This window comes from Sinocyclocheilus grahami, unplaced genomic scaffold, assembly GCF_001515645.1.
Source record: "Sinocyclocheilus grahami isolate Dianchi unplaced genomic scaffold, SAMN03320097.WGS_v1.1 scaffold1748.1, whole genome shotgun sequence".
NCBI lineage: Eukaryota > Metazoa > Chordata > Actinopteri > Cypriniformes > Cyprinidae > Sinocyclocheilus > Sinocyclocheilus grahami.
The window spans coordinates 92,130-105,574 of record NW_015506927.1 but is presented as its reverse complement, the minus strand read 5'-3'; the positions used below and the strand labels follow the sequence as shown (position 1 = coordinate 105,574).

General features: G+C 40.3%; 1 protein-coding gene across 1 annotated transcript in view; it reads left to right on the top strand.

The window, feature by feature from the left end:
* The window catches only part of LOC107572417 (atrial natriuretic peptide-converting enzyme-like), a 41,648-nt gene that overhangs the window by 2,213 nt on the left and 25,990 nt on the right, over window positions 1-13,445 (top strand). Inside the window, exons 4-10 of the mRNA XM_016258849.1 lie at window positions 3,635-3,934; window positions 5,277-5,487; window positions 10,867-11,051; window positions 11,132-11,245; window positions 12,383-12,490; window positions 12,706-12,816; window positions 13,023-13,145. Of these exons, the coding sequence (XP_016114335.1) occupies window positions 3,635-3,934; window positions 5,277-5,487; window positions 10,867-11,051; window positions 11,132-11,245; window positions 12,383-12,490; window positions 12,706-12,816; window positions 13,023-13,145 (1,152 nt within the window). The remainder of the gene's footprint in view (window positions 1-3,634; window positions 3,935-5,276; window positions 5,488-10,866; window positions 11,052-11,131; window positions 11,246-12,382; window positions 12,491-12,705; window positions 12,817-13,022; window positions 13,146-13,445) is intronic.

Sequence of the window (13,445 nt, the reverse complement as noted above, 5' to 3'; positions counted from 1 at the left end):
TAGTGTGTGTGTGTGTGTGTCTGTGTGTCTGTGTGTGTGTGTGTCTGTGTCTGTGTCTGTGTGTTAGTGTGTGTGTGTGTGTGTCTGTGTGTCTGTGTGTGTGTGTGTGTCTCTGTGTGTGTATGTGTGTGTGTCTCCTCCTCTCTGTCTGTTTGCTCCTCATAAAAGCTCAAAGAAAGCATCTGAAGGTCGCACACACACAAAGGTCACTGTCTGGACAGACGTGCACACTGATGACATCTCCTCCCACCATTATCCTGCCCTTGTCCTCTCTGTCTCTGTCTCTGTCTCTTTGTTTATTGGTCAGAAAGTCTCTTTGGTGGGACGTGATCAGAGCTGTGAATCTGAGACACCCATCCAGTCCAGACGTCCTGCTGTGTCCCCGAGCCTGTTTTTGCACCGTCACAGTGGCTCTCTCTCGCTCTCTCTCTCTGTCTCTGTCTCTGTCTCTAAAACAGCACGGCTGATTCATATTAAGGAGACATGAGACGTGCTGTTTCAATAGAAACACTGGCCAGCATCTCAGAGATGCAGACTCAGAGCAGATGTGTGTTTCACAGCGAGGCCGTATGATGAGCGCAGGTGATGTTTGCAGCAGTTCCTGCGCTTTTCTTCAGCGCTGTCATTCACTTCTGCTGCTTTCCGTCTGCTCCACAGACTCAGGGGTTAGACGGGTCTTGTGTGAGGCGCCTCATGTCAGGGTTGATCTTCTTGAGGTTTGTGAATGTATAACTCACTCACCAGTTGCATCAGGTGTGTTGGTTTGGTGTTTGAGCTGAACTCTGCAGGAACCTGGTATTAAAATGCATTTTTGTCGATCTGATCACAACGCTATATACAGGTGATGGGATCTGAAATGGTTTACGCTTGTCCACTTTGGAAAACGCATTGCTTAAAGACCGGTTCCTCTCTGCCTGCTGATATAAACATTACAGGACGTGTTGTTGGAGCGTGTTATCCAGATGGGTTTAAACTAGGGATGCACCGATATGAAAATTTTGGCCGATACCGATAACCGATTATTCTTTATTTTTGAAAGCCGATAACCGATATGTTGGCCGATAAATCTATATCCAAATTGTTATATACTTTTTGAGAGCCTGATTACAAAAAAGGTCTCATCATTAAAAGCCACATCCCAAACACTTCAACATAAGCAGCCTAGTTTGAACGGTGTACGTTTTAAAAATATTTTTACTCTCCCATTACCAAATTTAGTCATAAAAAAGTCTTACAAATAAATAAAATTATGCATAAATAATGCAAACAAGTCACTGGACATCATTACACGTGTAAAGAATCAAAATGAATGCGCCATAGATCAATAAAACGGAATAGCCTCTGCACGGACAATAATTAAATGATTTTAATTACTAAACCATATTGTTGATGAAAATAATAAGAGAACAATACAAGTGGTTGTTGTTATTAATAATATATCAATGATTTTGAAAAAGTAACAAATTAATACCACTGTTTTAAATAGCAGCCGTTGAGCTGCGCGTGCTGAAGCTGAAGAGCTGAATGAACATGGTAAACTGAAGCGTTTTGCTGGCAGCTTATTTAACTCAAGGAAATGCATCCTGAGATTAATATTAATACAACATAAACATAATATTACAACTTGTATATGTACAAAATGATGCAGTTATTGCGTGCTATAGTCAGAATGTGTGATCCTGTTGTGGATGCGCTCTTCCCATAACAACGCGCTGAAACACGGCAACTAAACCCAAAGAATTCACAACGTTTTATTATAATAATGTTCTCATTAGAATGTTATATACATGACATTCCCAATCATAGTTATTAATGTTGTGCACTGCTGTTTGGGCTGCGTGTGCTGAGCTAAAGATGATCACCGGTAAACTGAAGTGCTCTTTTAACTTAACCAAACGCATTCTATATGAGATAAATCAGATATACATCAAATAAACACAATATTACAATGTACAATTGCACAAAAGGCTGCAAACGAACAGCGCGCATCTGAAGTGTCTCTGAAGGAAATAATGCATTATTTATCGGCTTTAAGATATCGGCCAAATTTTCTTATCAGGCCGATACCGATAACAGAAAAAATGAGCCGATATGGGCCGATACCGATATGGTGGCCGATATATCGTGCATCCCTAGTTTAAACTTTGCCAGCTGAAACAGTAAGCTTGGTCTGAAGGCAAAAAAAATGTAAAAAGCACAATTATCATTCCTGATTCTAACACAAATCCACAGCGTTCGGCTTAGTTTTGTGGCTATCAGAGCAGAAACGAAAGCTGCTGCTCTCGGTATCATTTTCTGTTGCCTCTTTTCACGTTCTTATGTAAATTGCTCAAGCCTATTTCGCAATATTAGATCGAAAGATCAGAAAAAGCCCATAATCCCTCCCCTCAGAGAAGTCAGGAAAGTGGACAGAAGAGACGGATTAAAACAGCAGGTGTGATCGGTGTAACAGGGTCTGTTCTAGAGCAGTGGCGGATGAGCGGGAGCTCGGGTCTCCTCTGGACTGATCCGGGCTGAGCGCTGCATGTTGTCGGCGCAGCAGCGGTGCTGTTTTATGGAGGAGAACTGAACCCTGAGAGGTTAGTGATGATGCTATCTAGACTCATGAGATCTGACCTTGAGGCTCTGTCTCTGCCGTGTTATGATTCTATACAGATTTCCCTCTGGCGGTCGTCCTCTGTTCCTCTCTCGTCTGACTGCGTTCCAGTGTTCTGTCCTATTAACAATTAAAGGCATCGTTCACCCAAAAAGGATCCTTTACTCACCCTCATGTTGCTCAAACCTGTGTGACTGACTTACATTCCGTGGAATACAAAAGAAGATATTTTGATAAATGTCTCCTGTCTCTAAATGTCTCTTTTTTTGTCCATATTGGGGTCCAATGTTGTTTGGTTGCCAGTGTTCTTCAAAACACCTTTTTTGTTTCACAGAAGAAAGAAAGTCATGTTCGAACAAGATGAATGGAGTAAATTGGACACAATGGACACAATTTAATTTTTGGGTTAAAGATCCCTTTTACAAACAAACATGTCTGTTTGTGGTGGTGATTCTCATGCTTGCTTGCTGTGAAATCTTTCCAGACGAGGGTCTAGTTCACTGCTGGCATGGAAACGATCTGGCCTAATTTGTCGAAATGATTATAGTTTGTTTATTATGGTGCATTTGTGTCGGCTGAAATTTCCTTTGTGAAGGAATCGGTCACATCACTGCGTCAGATCAGAGCAAAATAATACTCTCTTAAAAATAAAGCTTCCAAAAAGGGGTTTTCACAGTGATGCCACAGAAGAACCGTTTTTGGTTCACCAAAGAACCTTTCAGCAATTGGTTCTTAACCATTTTTTTCTTAGTGTGAAGAACATTTAATCATCTGAAAAACCTTTTTTCCACTATAAAGAAAATAACCTTTTGTGCAATGGAAAGATACAATGGAAGTTAAAGGTTCTTCATCGAGCCATCAATGCTGATCAGGGGCCGTTCAGATCACACGTGTCTTACAGAAGAGTCTGGATGCGTTACTAGACACACTGTGTGTTTCAGCAGAGTGTGTGTGTGCGTGTGTGTGTGTGTGTTTAAAAATCCTCACTGTTCCTGTTGAACTCTGGTTCATCGACTCTGGTTTTCCATCTTTGTCCAGGTTTATTTGGGAATGGCCTGCTGGATGCTGGATCTTCTGTGTCCATAGTGACCGACGGGCCCTTTAACAGCACCGACCCCGGCCCGATGATGGCCGATAACAGAACGGTGTCACCGCAGTCCGGCACGCCGCGGGTCGTCCTGACAAACACCCCTCCACAGTGGGACTCGGCACACTGGATGCCTCGTTCAGACACCTCTTCATCCTCATCCTCGTCTTCATCGGCGGGCCCCACTGCCGCGGCCCCTGTGGACTGGTGGACCTCTGTCTCCACGGTGACGAGCATGAGCGCAGACGCTGGTACAGTCCTGAAGATGATGCATGTGTGGCTTTAAACCATAGTCCTTCCAAAAATGACCAAATATTCTCTCATCATCCCAGATGTATATGACTTTCTTTCTTCAGATGAACACAATGATTTTTTAGAAAAATAATCCATCTCTGAGAGTCTGTTTAATGCAAGTCTCAAATGCTGGGTTTTTGCAGGTCTTAAAAGGCCTTAACTCACCATTGCACAGATTAAAGCCTTAAAAAGATGTCAAATCAGAGCAGAAAGTCTAAAAATTAATAAAGTCAATAAATGTATCTCAGTATTTGTGTCTTGTTTTCCGGAACAAATATCGAAACTTCATTAAGTCAAGATACATTTACCTGTACCTGCAAAATGAAGATATGAAGTGTTGTTTTCTAAGAAATGTATCAAATGAAGTGAGTGTGGATTGCCATCATGTGGCTGGTTGCTTTATGGAGCGTCAACATTGGGTTTTGTGTAACATACTCACAAAGATGGATTATTAAAAAAAAAAAGTGTTCATCTGAAGAAAGAAAGTGAACGATCCCTTTAAATGTCATGCTTTGCTTCATATTTCATCATCTGCCTTTTGCTTCTGTCTCTCTCTCTCTCTTTAGCCCTTTTATGTCAAACATCTCGCTGCTTTTGTCCTCTGCTAATCTAATTTCGACACAGATTTTCTCCTGTCTCTCTCTCTCTGTCCATTTGTGTGTGAGACGGTGTGTTTCAGTGTCCTCAGTGAAGGTTCTGTCCTGAAAGTCATCTGTGAGTGTGTCCTCTTGTGATGCCCTCTACAGAGGGTGCGCCATGAGCTTTTATTTGTCTCTGTTTCCTCCAAACAGCCTAATGATTAATCATCTTTCTTGAGGTGTGTGTGTGTGTGTGAAGGCTGTTCCTCTCATCTTTCTGACTTTGACTTGAGCACTAGAATCACAATTACAATCAGAGTCTCATAGAGCGTGCTCACACACAGACACACACACACACACACACACACACACACCCACTCCCACTAGTATTTGTAAATATTAAGCCGCAAAACGATACATATTTAAATATGAACTCTGCGTGTCTCTGTGTTAATGAATGGCGCAGACGCGCGGTTTTGTGTAGTACTCGTACTGAAACGCTCGTGACGCACACACACACACACACACAGAGTGTATCACTGAGATAATCAGCAGTTTCACTGTTTTACATGAATGTCATTAGTGGTGAACATGAATCTTAATCTCATGGATTTTATTAAGAATTGTGAAATCACTCAAAACGCATCTCCGCTAAACTGACCAGTGAAATCACTTCTTGCTCAACGCATCAGCTAATCAGATTTCTCTTGTTTGTTTACAGGTTTCTGCTCTGACATCATGGAGATTCAGTGTAGCATGCTGCCGTACAACCAGAGCGGAGTGTTGCCGGGGACGATGGTCGTCAAGAGCAGCGAGCTGCAGATGTTCCTCAAGTTCTTCAGCTACCTGAGTCAACTGTCCTGCTACAGACACATCATGCTGTTCGGATGCTCCATCGCACTCCCACAATGCATCAGCCACAGAGACCGCAGGTCTGTGACACCCATCACGCTCTGTCTCGTGTTCAGTGCGCTTCATTGCCAGGTTGTTGATTTGCATGTAAACCAGATAATCAATATTTGAATTTATTGAAAGGATAGCCCCTTGAGATGTAACATCTCATTTTCAAGGGGGTCCTATAAACACAAAAACTAAATATTACAACATAAACAAAACATGCACACACACAAATATACAAAAACAAAAGACATAGTCAACCAGTCCCCCACTCATACTCAACATCATACATAAGCAGAATCAACATAAGAAAACTTAGAAACATACACAAACTATTTTTAGATTAGAAAATAGAGATAGCCTAAAACAATGAAAGGAAGTAACAGATCTCAAAGACTGAGGAAGATTATTCCAATCAGAAGGAGCTTTATATTGAAAAGACCTACGCCCGGCTTCTCTAGAAATTCTGGGAACAAAAAGAAAGGAAATTGCGCATGTCTAAGTGAATAAGAATATCTGTATGGAACCAAATACTGTTTCAAATACCAAGGACAATCAAAATAAACACATTTAAAAATAAACAGAACCAATTAAATTGTCTTCTAGATTTAGAATGTAACCAATTAAGCATTTTGTACATATGGCAGTGATGAGTACGATATGGACACCTTCACACAAATCTACACAAAGAATTATAAACCACATTAAGAGGCTTCAGATAAGTATCAAAGGTATTTTGATGTACAATATCAGCATAATCAATAAGAGGTAATATTATCTGAGAAACAATACTTTTCCTAACATGACATGTAAAACAATTAATTGAACGGTAAAGTAAATATAAATACAAGCAACCATATATTCTATTAATATAATCAATATGGGGCTTAAAAGAGAGTTCAGGGTCAATCCAAAGACCAAGATATTTAAATGAATCAACAGACTCAAGAAGTAAACCATCATCAAAAGTAATATTCAAATCAAAAGGAAAAGAACGACACCGTCACATGCCAAACAACGTACAACAAGACTTCTTCTTATTCAGTGTAAGCATGTTGTTATGAAACCCTTTTTGAGTTAAAATCAGTTTGTATTGTAAAGAATTCTGGAAAATCAGAATCACTGGGATAAATAACAGTGTCATCAGCATAAAGATGTACTGAACAATTAAAGCATATTTGAGATGAATAATGAATAAAAATAGAAAAAAGTAGCGGACCCAGAGTGGAACCTTGAGGAACTCCTTTTTCAACAATCGAATAATCAGACTGAAAACCTTGGAATACAACATACTAACGCCAAAGAAGAGCATTTCTAGTTAAACCAATATAAGACAATTTATCAAGAAGAAGGTAATGATTGACCATATCAAAGGCCTTTGAAAGATCGATGAAAATGGCACCTGTGGCTTGGCCTTTATCAAAGGATGAGAACACATCATTTGTGAAATCAGGTTATTTCAGTCAACTGATTTTTGTTAGTTATCAGCGTACTGATGTGCATGTAAACATGCTCATTGTCATGAAAGTCAGAAGCACAGAATCCTCTAGAATCTCACTGTATTTATAGCATCAATATTCAGCCTGAAACTGATGGAAGTTGAATTTAAAAATGTTATTTACAGGTTTAAAAGACAGAAATCCCAGGTTTTCAATGTAGACACTTCTCAACCTCATTGTCCCTTCACATGCACACTCATTTAGCAGATGCTTTGGCATAAATGAGCAGTAATACAGATGATGAAAGTGAGCAGCAGTCAGTGCCGGGTAGATTACTTACAAATTGTAGTCCATTAGTGATCACAAATTTCATAATGGAAATTGTAGTTAGTAATATAATCTGTTGGATTACACATATTATCACATTAAACAATGCTTCATCATTCATGCCCTCAGATCAGTGAAGCCGACACTCAATCAGTCCCAAAAAGAAAAACAAAACCTGTGCTGATTGAAAGAACACAAGTTCATGAAAAGACTAAATGCAATACTCTGTAATAATATAGCATAATGAGAGATCTGCAAGCACTTTTTTAAAGGGCTGCTCATTTTTGAATGGTAAAAATCCAAAAATAAAAGTGCTAAAATTATCCACTTTTTGGGGGAAGTTGCTATACCCTGTCAGTAAGTTTTATTCCAATGTGATAATATTAACTAGCATTTTATACGATTAAGTAGTTTTCTCTATTTCTGTTTTATCACATGATAGAAAGTCTAAGGCCTTCTCAAGCCGTACGGCTGACTTATCTAATCTGCGGCCTTTTATGCATCAAACTAATATTGCTGTTGAGACAAAATGCAATGCCATCAAGTTAGCATTTTTAAACATTCGCTCACTAAAAAATAAATAATTTCTAATCAATGACTTAATAACCACAAACAACCTGGATTTTATGTTTCTAAATGCAACATGGCTAGAAGACAGCTGCAGTGCAACGGTCCTCAATGAAACAGCCCCTCCTAACTTCACTTTCATGAGTGTTTGCAGGACTGTTAGGAGAGGTGGAGGTGTAGCTGCTCTATTTAAAGATGTCTATCAATGCAAGCAAGTGTCATTTGGCCAGTACTTGCCTTTTGAATATCTAGGGATTGTGTTGAAAGGTGCTCCACGCATTCTGTTTATCATTATTTACAGGCCTCCAAAATAATCTCCAGCCTTTGTTGAAGAGTTCACAGAAATGCTATCAATGATTTCCTCAGAGTTGGACTGTTTTGCTATTGCAGGGGATTTTAATATGCACATAGATAATGCAGAAAACAAAACTACAAAAGAAATGATAACTGTTTTAAATACTTTTGACCTGATTCAGCATGTGCATGAACCCACACACAATCGGGGACATACTCTAGATTTACTCATCAGTAGAGGTCTAAACATTTCATCCATTGTTATTAAGGACGTAGCACTATCTGATCACTTCTGTATTTTCTTTGATATATTGATCTCTGTTACCACTGAATCTAGATCGGTCTCAGTCAGAAAGAGATGCATTAACGAAAACACTAGTGTGCTATTTATGGAGGCTATATCTTTAACACCAAGCATTTCTGCAGACTCTGTTGAACTTCTCCTTGATTCCTTTAACTCAAAAGTTAAGAATGTTATTGATGACATTGCTCCTTTGAAAGTCAGCAGGAAGACTGGCAGACAGAAATCAGCTTGGAGAAAATCAACAGCAGTTCAGAGTATGAAAAGACAATGCAGAAAAGCTGAGCGGATGTGGCGGAAGACGAAACTTGAAATACACTATAGCATATATAAAGACAGCCTTCGTACTTTCAATGTGGAACTAGGCAAAGCTAGACAGTCATTCTTCTCAAACCTTATAAACAGTAACTTAAACAACACTCGCACTCTTTTTGCTACTGTTGAGAGACTGACAAACCCCCCAAATCAGATTGCCAGTGAAATGCTCTCCGACAGCAAATGCAATGAGTTTGCTTCCTTCTTTTCTGAGAAGATCAATAATATCAGGAAGGCGATTAGCACATCCCCAAGTTATGCAGAGGTTAGACATATTCGACCACAATATCAAAAAGAAGATACTATGTCTGCTTTTGAAGAAATTGATAGCAAAATTTTGGAAGAAATAGTACAGCACCTTAAATCGTCAACATGCTATCTTGACACACTTCCCACATATTTTTTCAAAAGGGTGCTTAACTGTTTGGAAGCAGATCTCTTAGAAGTGGTGAACGCCTCACTTCTTTCTGGGACTTTTCCAAACTCCCTGAAAACTGCAGTTGTTAAACCCCTTCTGAAAAAGAGAAATCTTGATAACACCATATTGAGCAACTATAGACCAATATCAAATCTTCCTTTTATAGGAAAGATTATTGAAAAGGTAGTCTTTAATCAGCTGAACAAATACTTAAACTCAAATGGATACCTGGACAATTTTCAATCTGGTTTTCGACCGCATCACAGCACAGAGACAGCACTCATTAAGATAATAAATGATATTCGCTTAAATTCTGAATCTGGCAAAATATCAGTGCTGGTACTACTAGATCTCAGTGCTGCGTTTGATACTGTCGATCATAACATACTACTAGAGAGACTGGAAAACTTGGTCGGGCTTTCTGGCATGGTAATTAAATGGTTCAGGTCATACTTAGAAGGGAGAGGTTATTATGTGAGTATAGGAGAGCATAAGTCTAAGTGGACGTCCATGACATGCGGAGTCCCACAAGGCTCAATTCTTGCACCGCTCTTGTTTAGCCTGTATATGCTCCCACTAAGTCAAATAATGAGAAAGAACCAAATCGCCTATCACAGCTATGCAGATGATACCCAGATTTACCTAGCCTTATCTCCAAATGACTACAGCCCCATTGACTCCCTCTGCCAATGCATTGATGAAATTAACAGTTGGATGTGCGAGAACTTTCTTCAGTTAAACAAAGAAAAAAACGAAGTCATTGCATTTGGAAACAAAGATGAAGTTCTCAAGGTGAATGCATACCTTGACTCTAGGGGTCTAACAACTAAAAATCAAGTCAGGAATCTTGGTGTGATTCTGGAGACAGACCTTAGTTTCAGTAGTCATGTCAAAGCTGTAACTAAATCAGCATACTATCATCTCAAAAACATTGCAAGAATTAGAGGTTTTGTTTCCAGTCAAGACTTGGAGAAACTTGTTCATGCCTTTATCACCAGCAGGGTGGACTATTGTAATGGTCTCCTCACCGGCCTTCCCAAGAAGACCATTAGACAGCTGCAGCTCATCCAGAACGCTGCTGCCAGAATTCTGACTAGAACCAGAAAATCTGAGCATATTACACCAGTCCTCAGGTCCTTACACTGGCTTCCAGTTATATTTAGGATTGATTTTAAAGTACTTTTACTCGTTTATAAATCACTCAATGGCCTAGGACCTAAATATATAGCAGATATGCTCACTGAATATAAACCTAACAGACCACTCAGATCATTAGGATCGAGTCAGTTAGAAATACCAAGGGTTCACACAAAACAAGTGGAATCCGCTTTTAGTTATTATGCTGCCCGCAGCTGGAACCAGCTTCCAGAAGAGATCAGATGTGCTAAAACATTAGTCACATTTAAATGCAGACTCAAAACTCATCTGTTTAGCTGTGCATTTGTTGAATGAGCACTGTGCATATTTTATGTATAATCGTTTTCTTAAATTCATTTTAAACCTCTTAAATCAATTTTTTCAAAGTTTTTAAATTCCTTGTTTTATTTTTGTGATTATTGTTTTTATTTTATTTTATGTAAAGCACTTTGAATTACCATTGTGTATGAAATGTGCTATACAAATAAACTTGCCTTGCCTATATGAAAAGAAAATCCTCTCCAGGTCAAAATGACCCGAACAACATGAGGGTTAACATTAACCACTAGTAGTGTAGGAGTGTTTCTATAGTTTGTTCTGTCTTGTTCTGTCGCAGGACTCTGGTTCTGCCCTGTCAGTCGTTCTGTGAAGCGGCTCGTGAGGGCTGTGAGCCTGTGCTGCAGATGTTTAACGCGTCCTGGCCGGAGTTCCTGCGCTGCTCTCAGTTCACCAACAACACGGGAACGAATGCTGAAAACACGCCGCTCTGCTACACGCCGCGACACGCCAGAGGAAAGCTCTGTGAGTGCTCGTCCAGTACTGGAATCACGTCTGGAATGGTGATGCTCTGATCGCTTGTCTTTTTGTGATTTTGTCTTAAGCTGCGTGTGGAAGAAGCGATCACTTCCTGTGTGCGACCGGAATATGCATCCCCCTGAAACTAGTGTGCAATGGATACAACGACTGCGACGACTGGAGCGACGAGGCCGACTGCAGTAAGTGTGTGCTTCTCATTTTCTTAGTTGTGCATCAGATCCAGCCCCATAAAATATGAGATAAGAAAGCAAGGAAAGAAAATGAGGATGGAGAAATTGATGGAAAACCTGTAGAGTGCATCAGTGCTGCCCACTTTTTCAGTACCACTGGTTCCAGAAGTATTTTTCCATTAATTTTTTCCCATAGGGATTTTAAAAGTCTTCATTTAAGTATTATAATCCATGGACCAAATCAGCCAGCAGTGAAGAGAATCACAACATTACAAACTTTGATTTGAAGGAAAAACGTGCCACATTTATTGCAAAATATGCATAGTATTTTGAGAGCATGGGGAGACTGACTTGATTATGTCATTAGCGGTGCTTCATGAGAGTGTGGGAGCTAAAGAGAGCTTTTTGGCAGGATTTGCTCACTGCAACTCCCTGATTGGTGGAATTTTCTTTACAGCATCATGAGTAAGGTAGTTTTTCTCCAGGGATTCTGCTGTTAAAAATTATTATTTAAAACATATATTGAGATAATGTGAACAGATGCCTTTAACAGAAGTTGTAAGTTGTTAAAAATCAATTTTCCTATGGGAAAAAATTAATGGCATTTTTACTTCCACTCTGTTTAATAAATTTCTTGATTTCTCGAGCGTCACTTCAGAGCATCATCAGCTGCGCTCAAGGGATCTGCCCTTATGCTGCTGAGGACTGGTTATTCATAATAAATATTAATAAAACAAGATGCCCTGTTCAAAATATGATTTATTTAAACTGCAATCACAAATTAAAATGACTGTGACAGATGAAGGAGAAGAATATGTACATTATCAGTTTTTCAACAAGAAAAACTGCCTCCTCGCTCATAGCTCCTCTGAAAGCTTCCTCGATCCTCGCCTCCTCACGATGCAATTAGAGAATCAAGACGTCCTTCATGATGGCTGAGTTTGATCGATATCCGGGTCACGGCTGGAGGACGAGGAGCGAGGAAATGAGGGAGCATAAGCTTGAGTATTGAGAAGCACCTGTGCTCACACACAGTAAAGCAGTTGCTGATTCCTGGGAGTGCAGTATGTGATTTGCATTCACACATTGAAGAATCACACGTTCTCTTTCATTCACTGTGATCCTCTCGCTCTGTCGTTTGTCCAGCTTGTGCGGATGGTCAGTATTTGTGTACCACCGGTCGCTGTATCAGTTCTGATCTTCTGTGCGATGGCTACGATGACTGTGGTGATCTGAGCGATGAGCAAAACTGTGGTGAGTTCTAGAGCTGTCAGAGTTAACATGTTAACACGCGTGTTGGCTTGTTGGAGTGTGTAAAGAGGGCTTTGTGCTGCTCTGATCAACTGGGTCTGATGAAGAGTTGACTCTGAACTCTAAAGTTGCTGCTTACCTATAAAGACTTTCTGCTTGTGTTTCATTTAATTTGAGACATAATTCAGAAATAATGTGCCCTCTGTACTGTGCTGTAGTGTGTGACCCGACTAAAGAGCATCGCTGTGGAGAAGGACGCTGTATTCCTCGAGACTGGCTCTGTGATGGAGATCACGACTGCCTTGACAAAAGTGACGAGCTGAACTGCTGTGAGCCGCTGCACATCACACTCATGCATTTAGCCCATCCAAGTGCACACACACAGTAGTGAACACATACCCAGAGCAGTGGGGAGCAGCTGGGGGTTCGGTGCTTTGCTCAAGAGTCTCACCTCAGTCGTGGTATTGAGGGTGGAAGAGAACACTGGTTATTCACTCTGCAGGACATTAATGTGTGTGTGTGTGTGTGTGTGTAGCGTGTAAGTCCCAGGGTTTAGTGGAGTGCAGGAACAAGCAGTGTATTCCCAGCGCCTTCCGCTGTGATGGTGAAGATGACTGTAAAGATGGCAGTGATGAAGAGAACTGCACACAACAACAGAGTGAGTACAAACACACACCCTCACACACACTCCTCTGATCGGTCAGTTGTTGTTTATGGCTCTCTCTCTGTCTCTCAGCTCTGGGTTTGTGTCCTCCTGGTCAGTCCAGTTGTACTTCAACCTCCTGCTCCTCTGGCTGTCATGGAAACACGTCATGTGACCTGCGCAACACTGTCAACAAACACTTCTCTGATCGGTCAGTTGTTGTTCAAGTTTATTTTTCAATTCAAGTTTATTTATATAGCACTTTTCACGATCGTTGCAAAGCAACTTTACAGCAAATTACGTTTCTACAATATT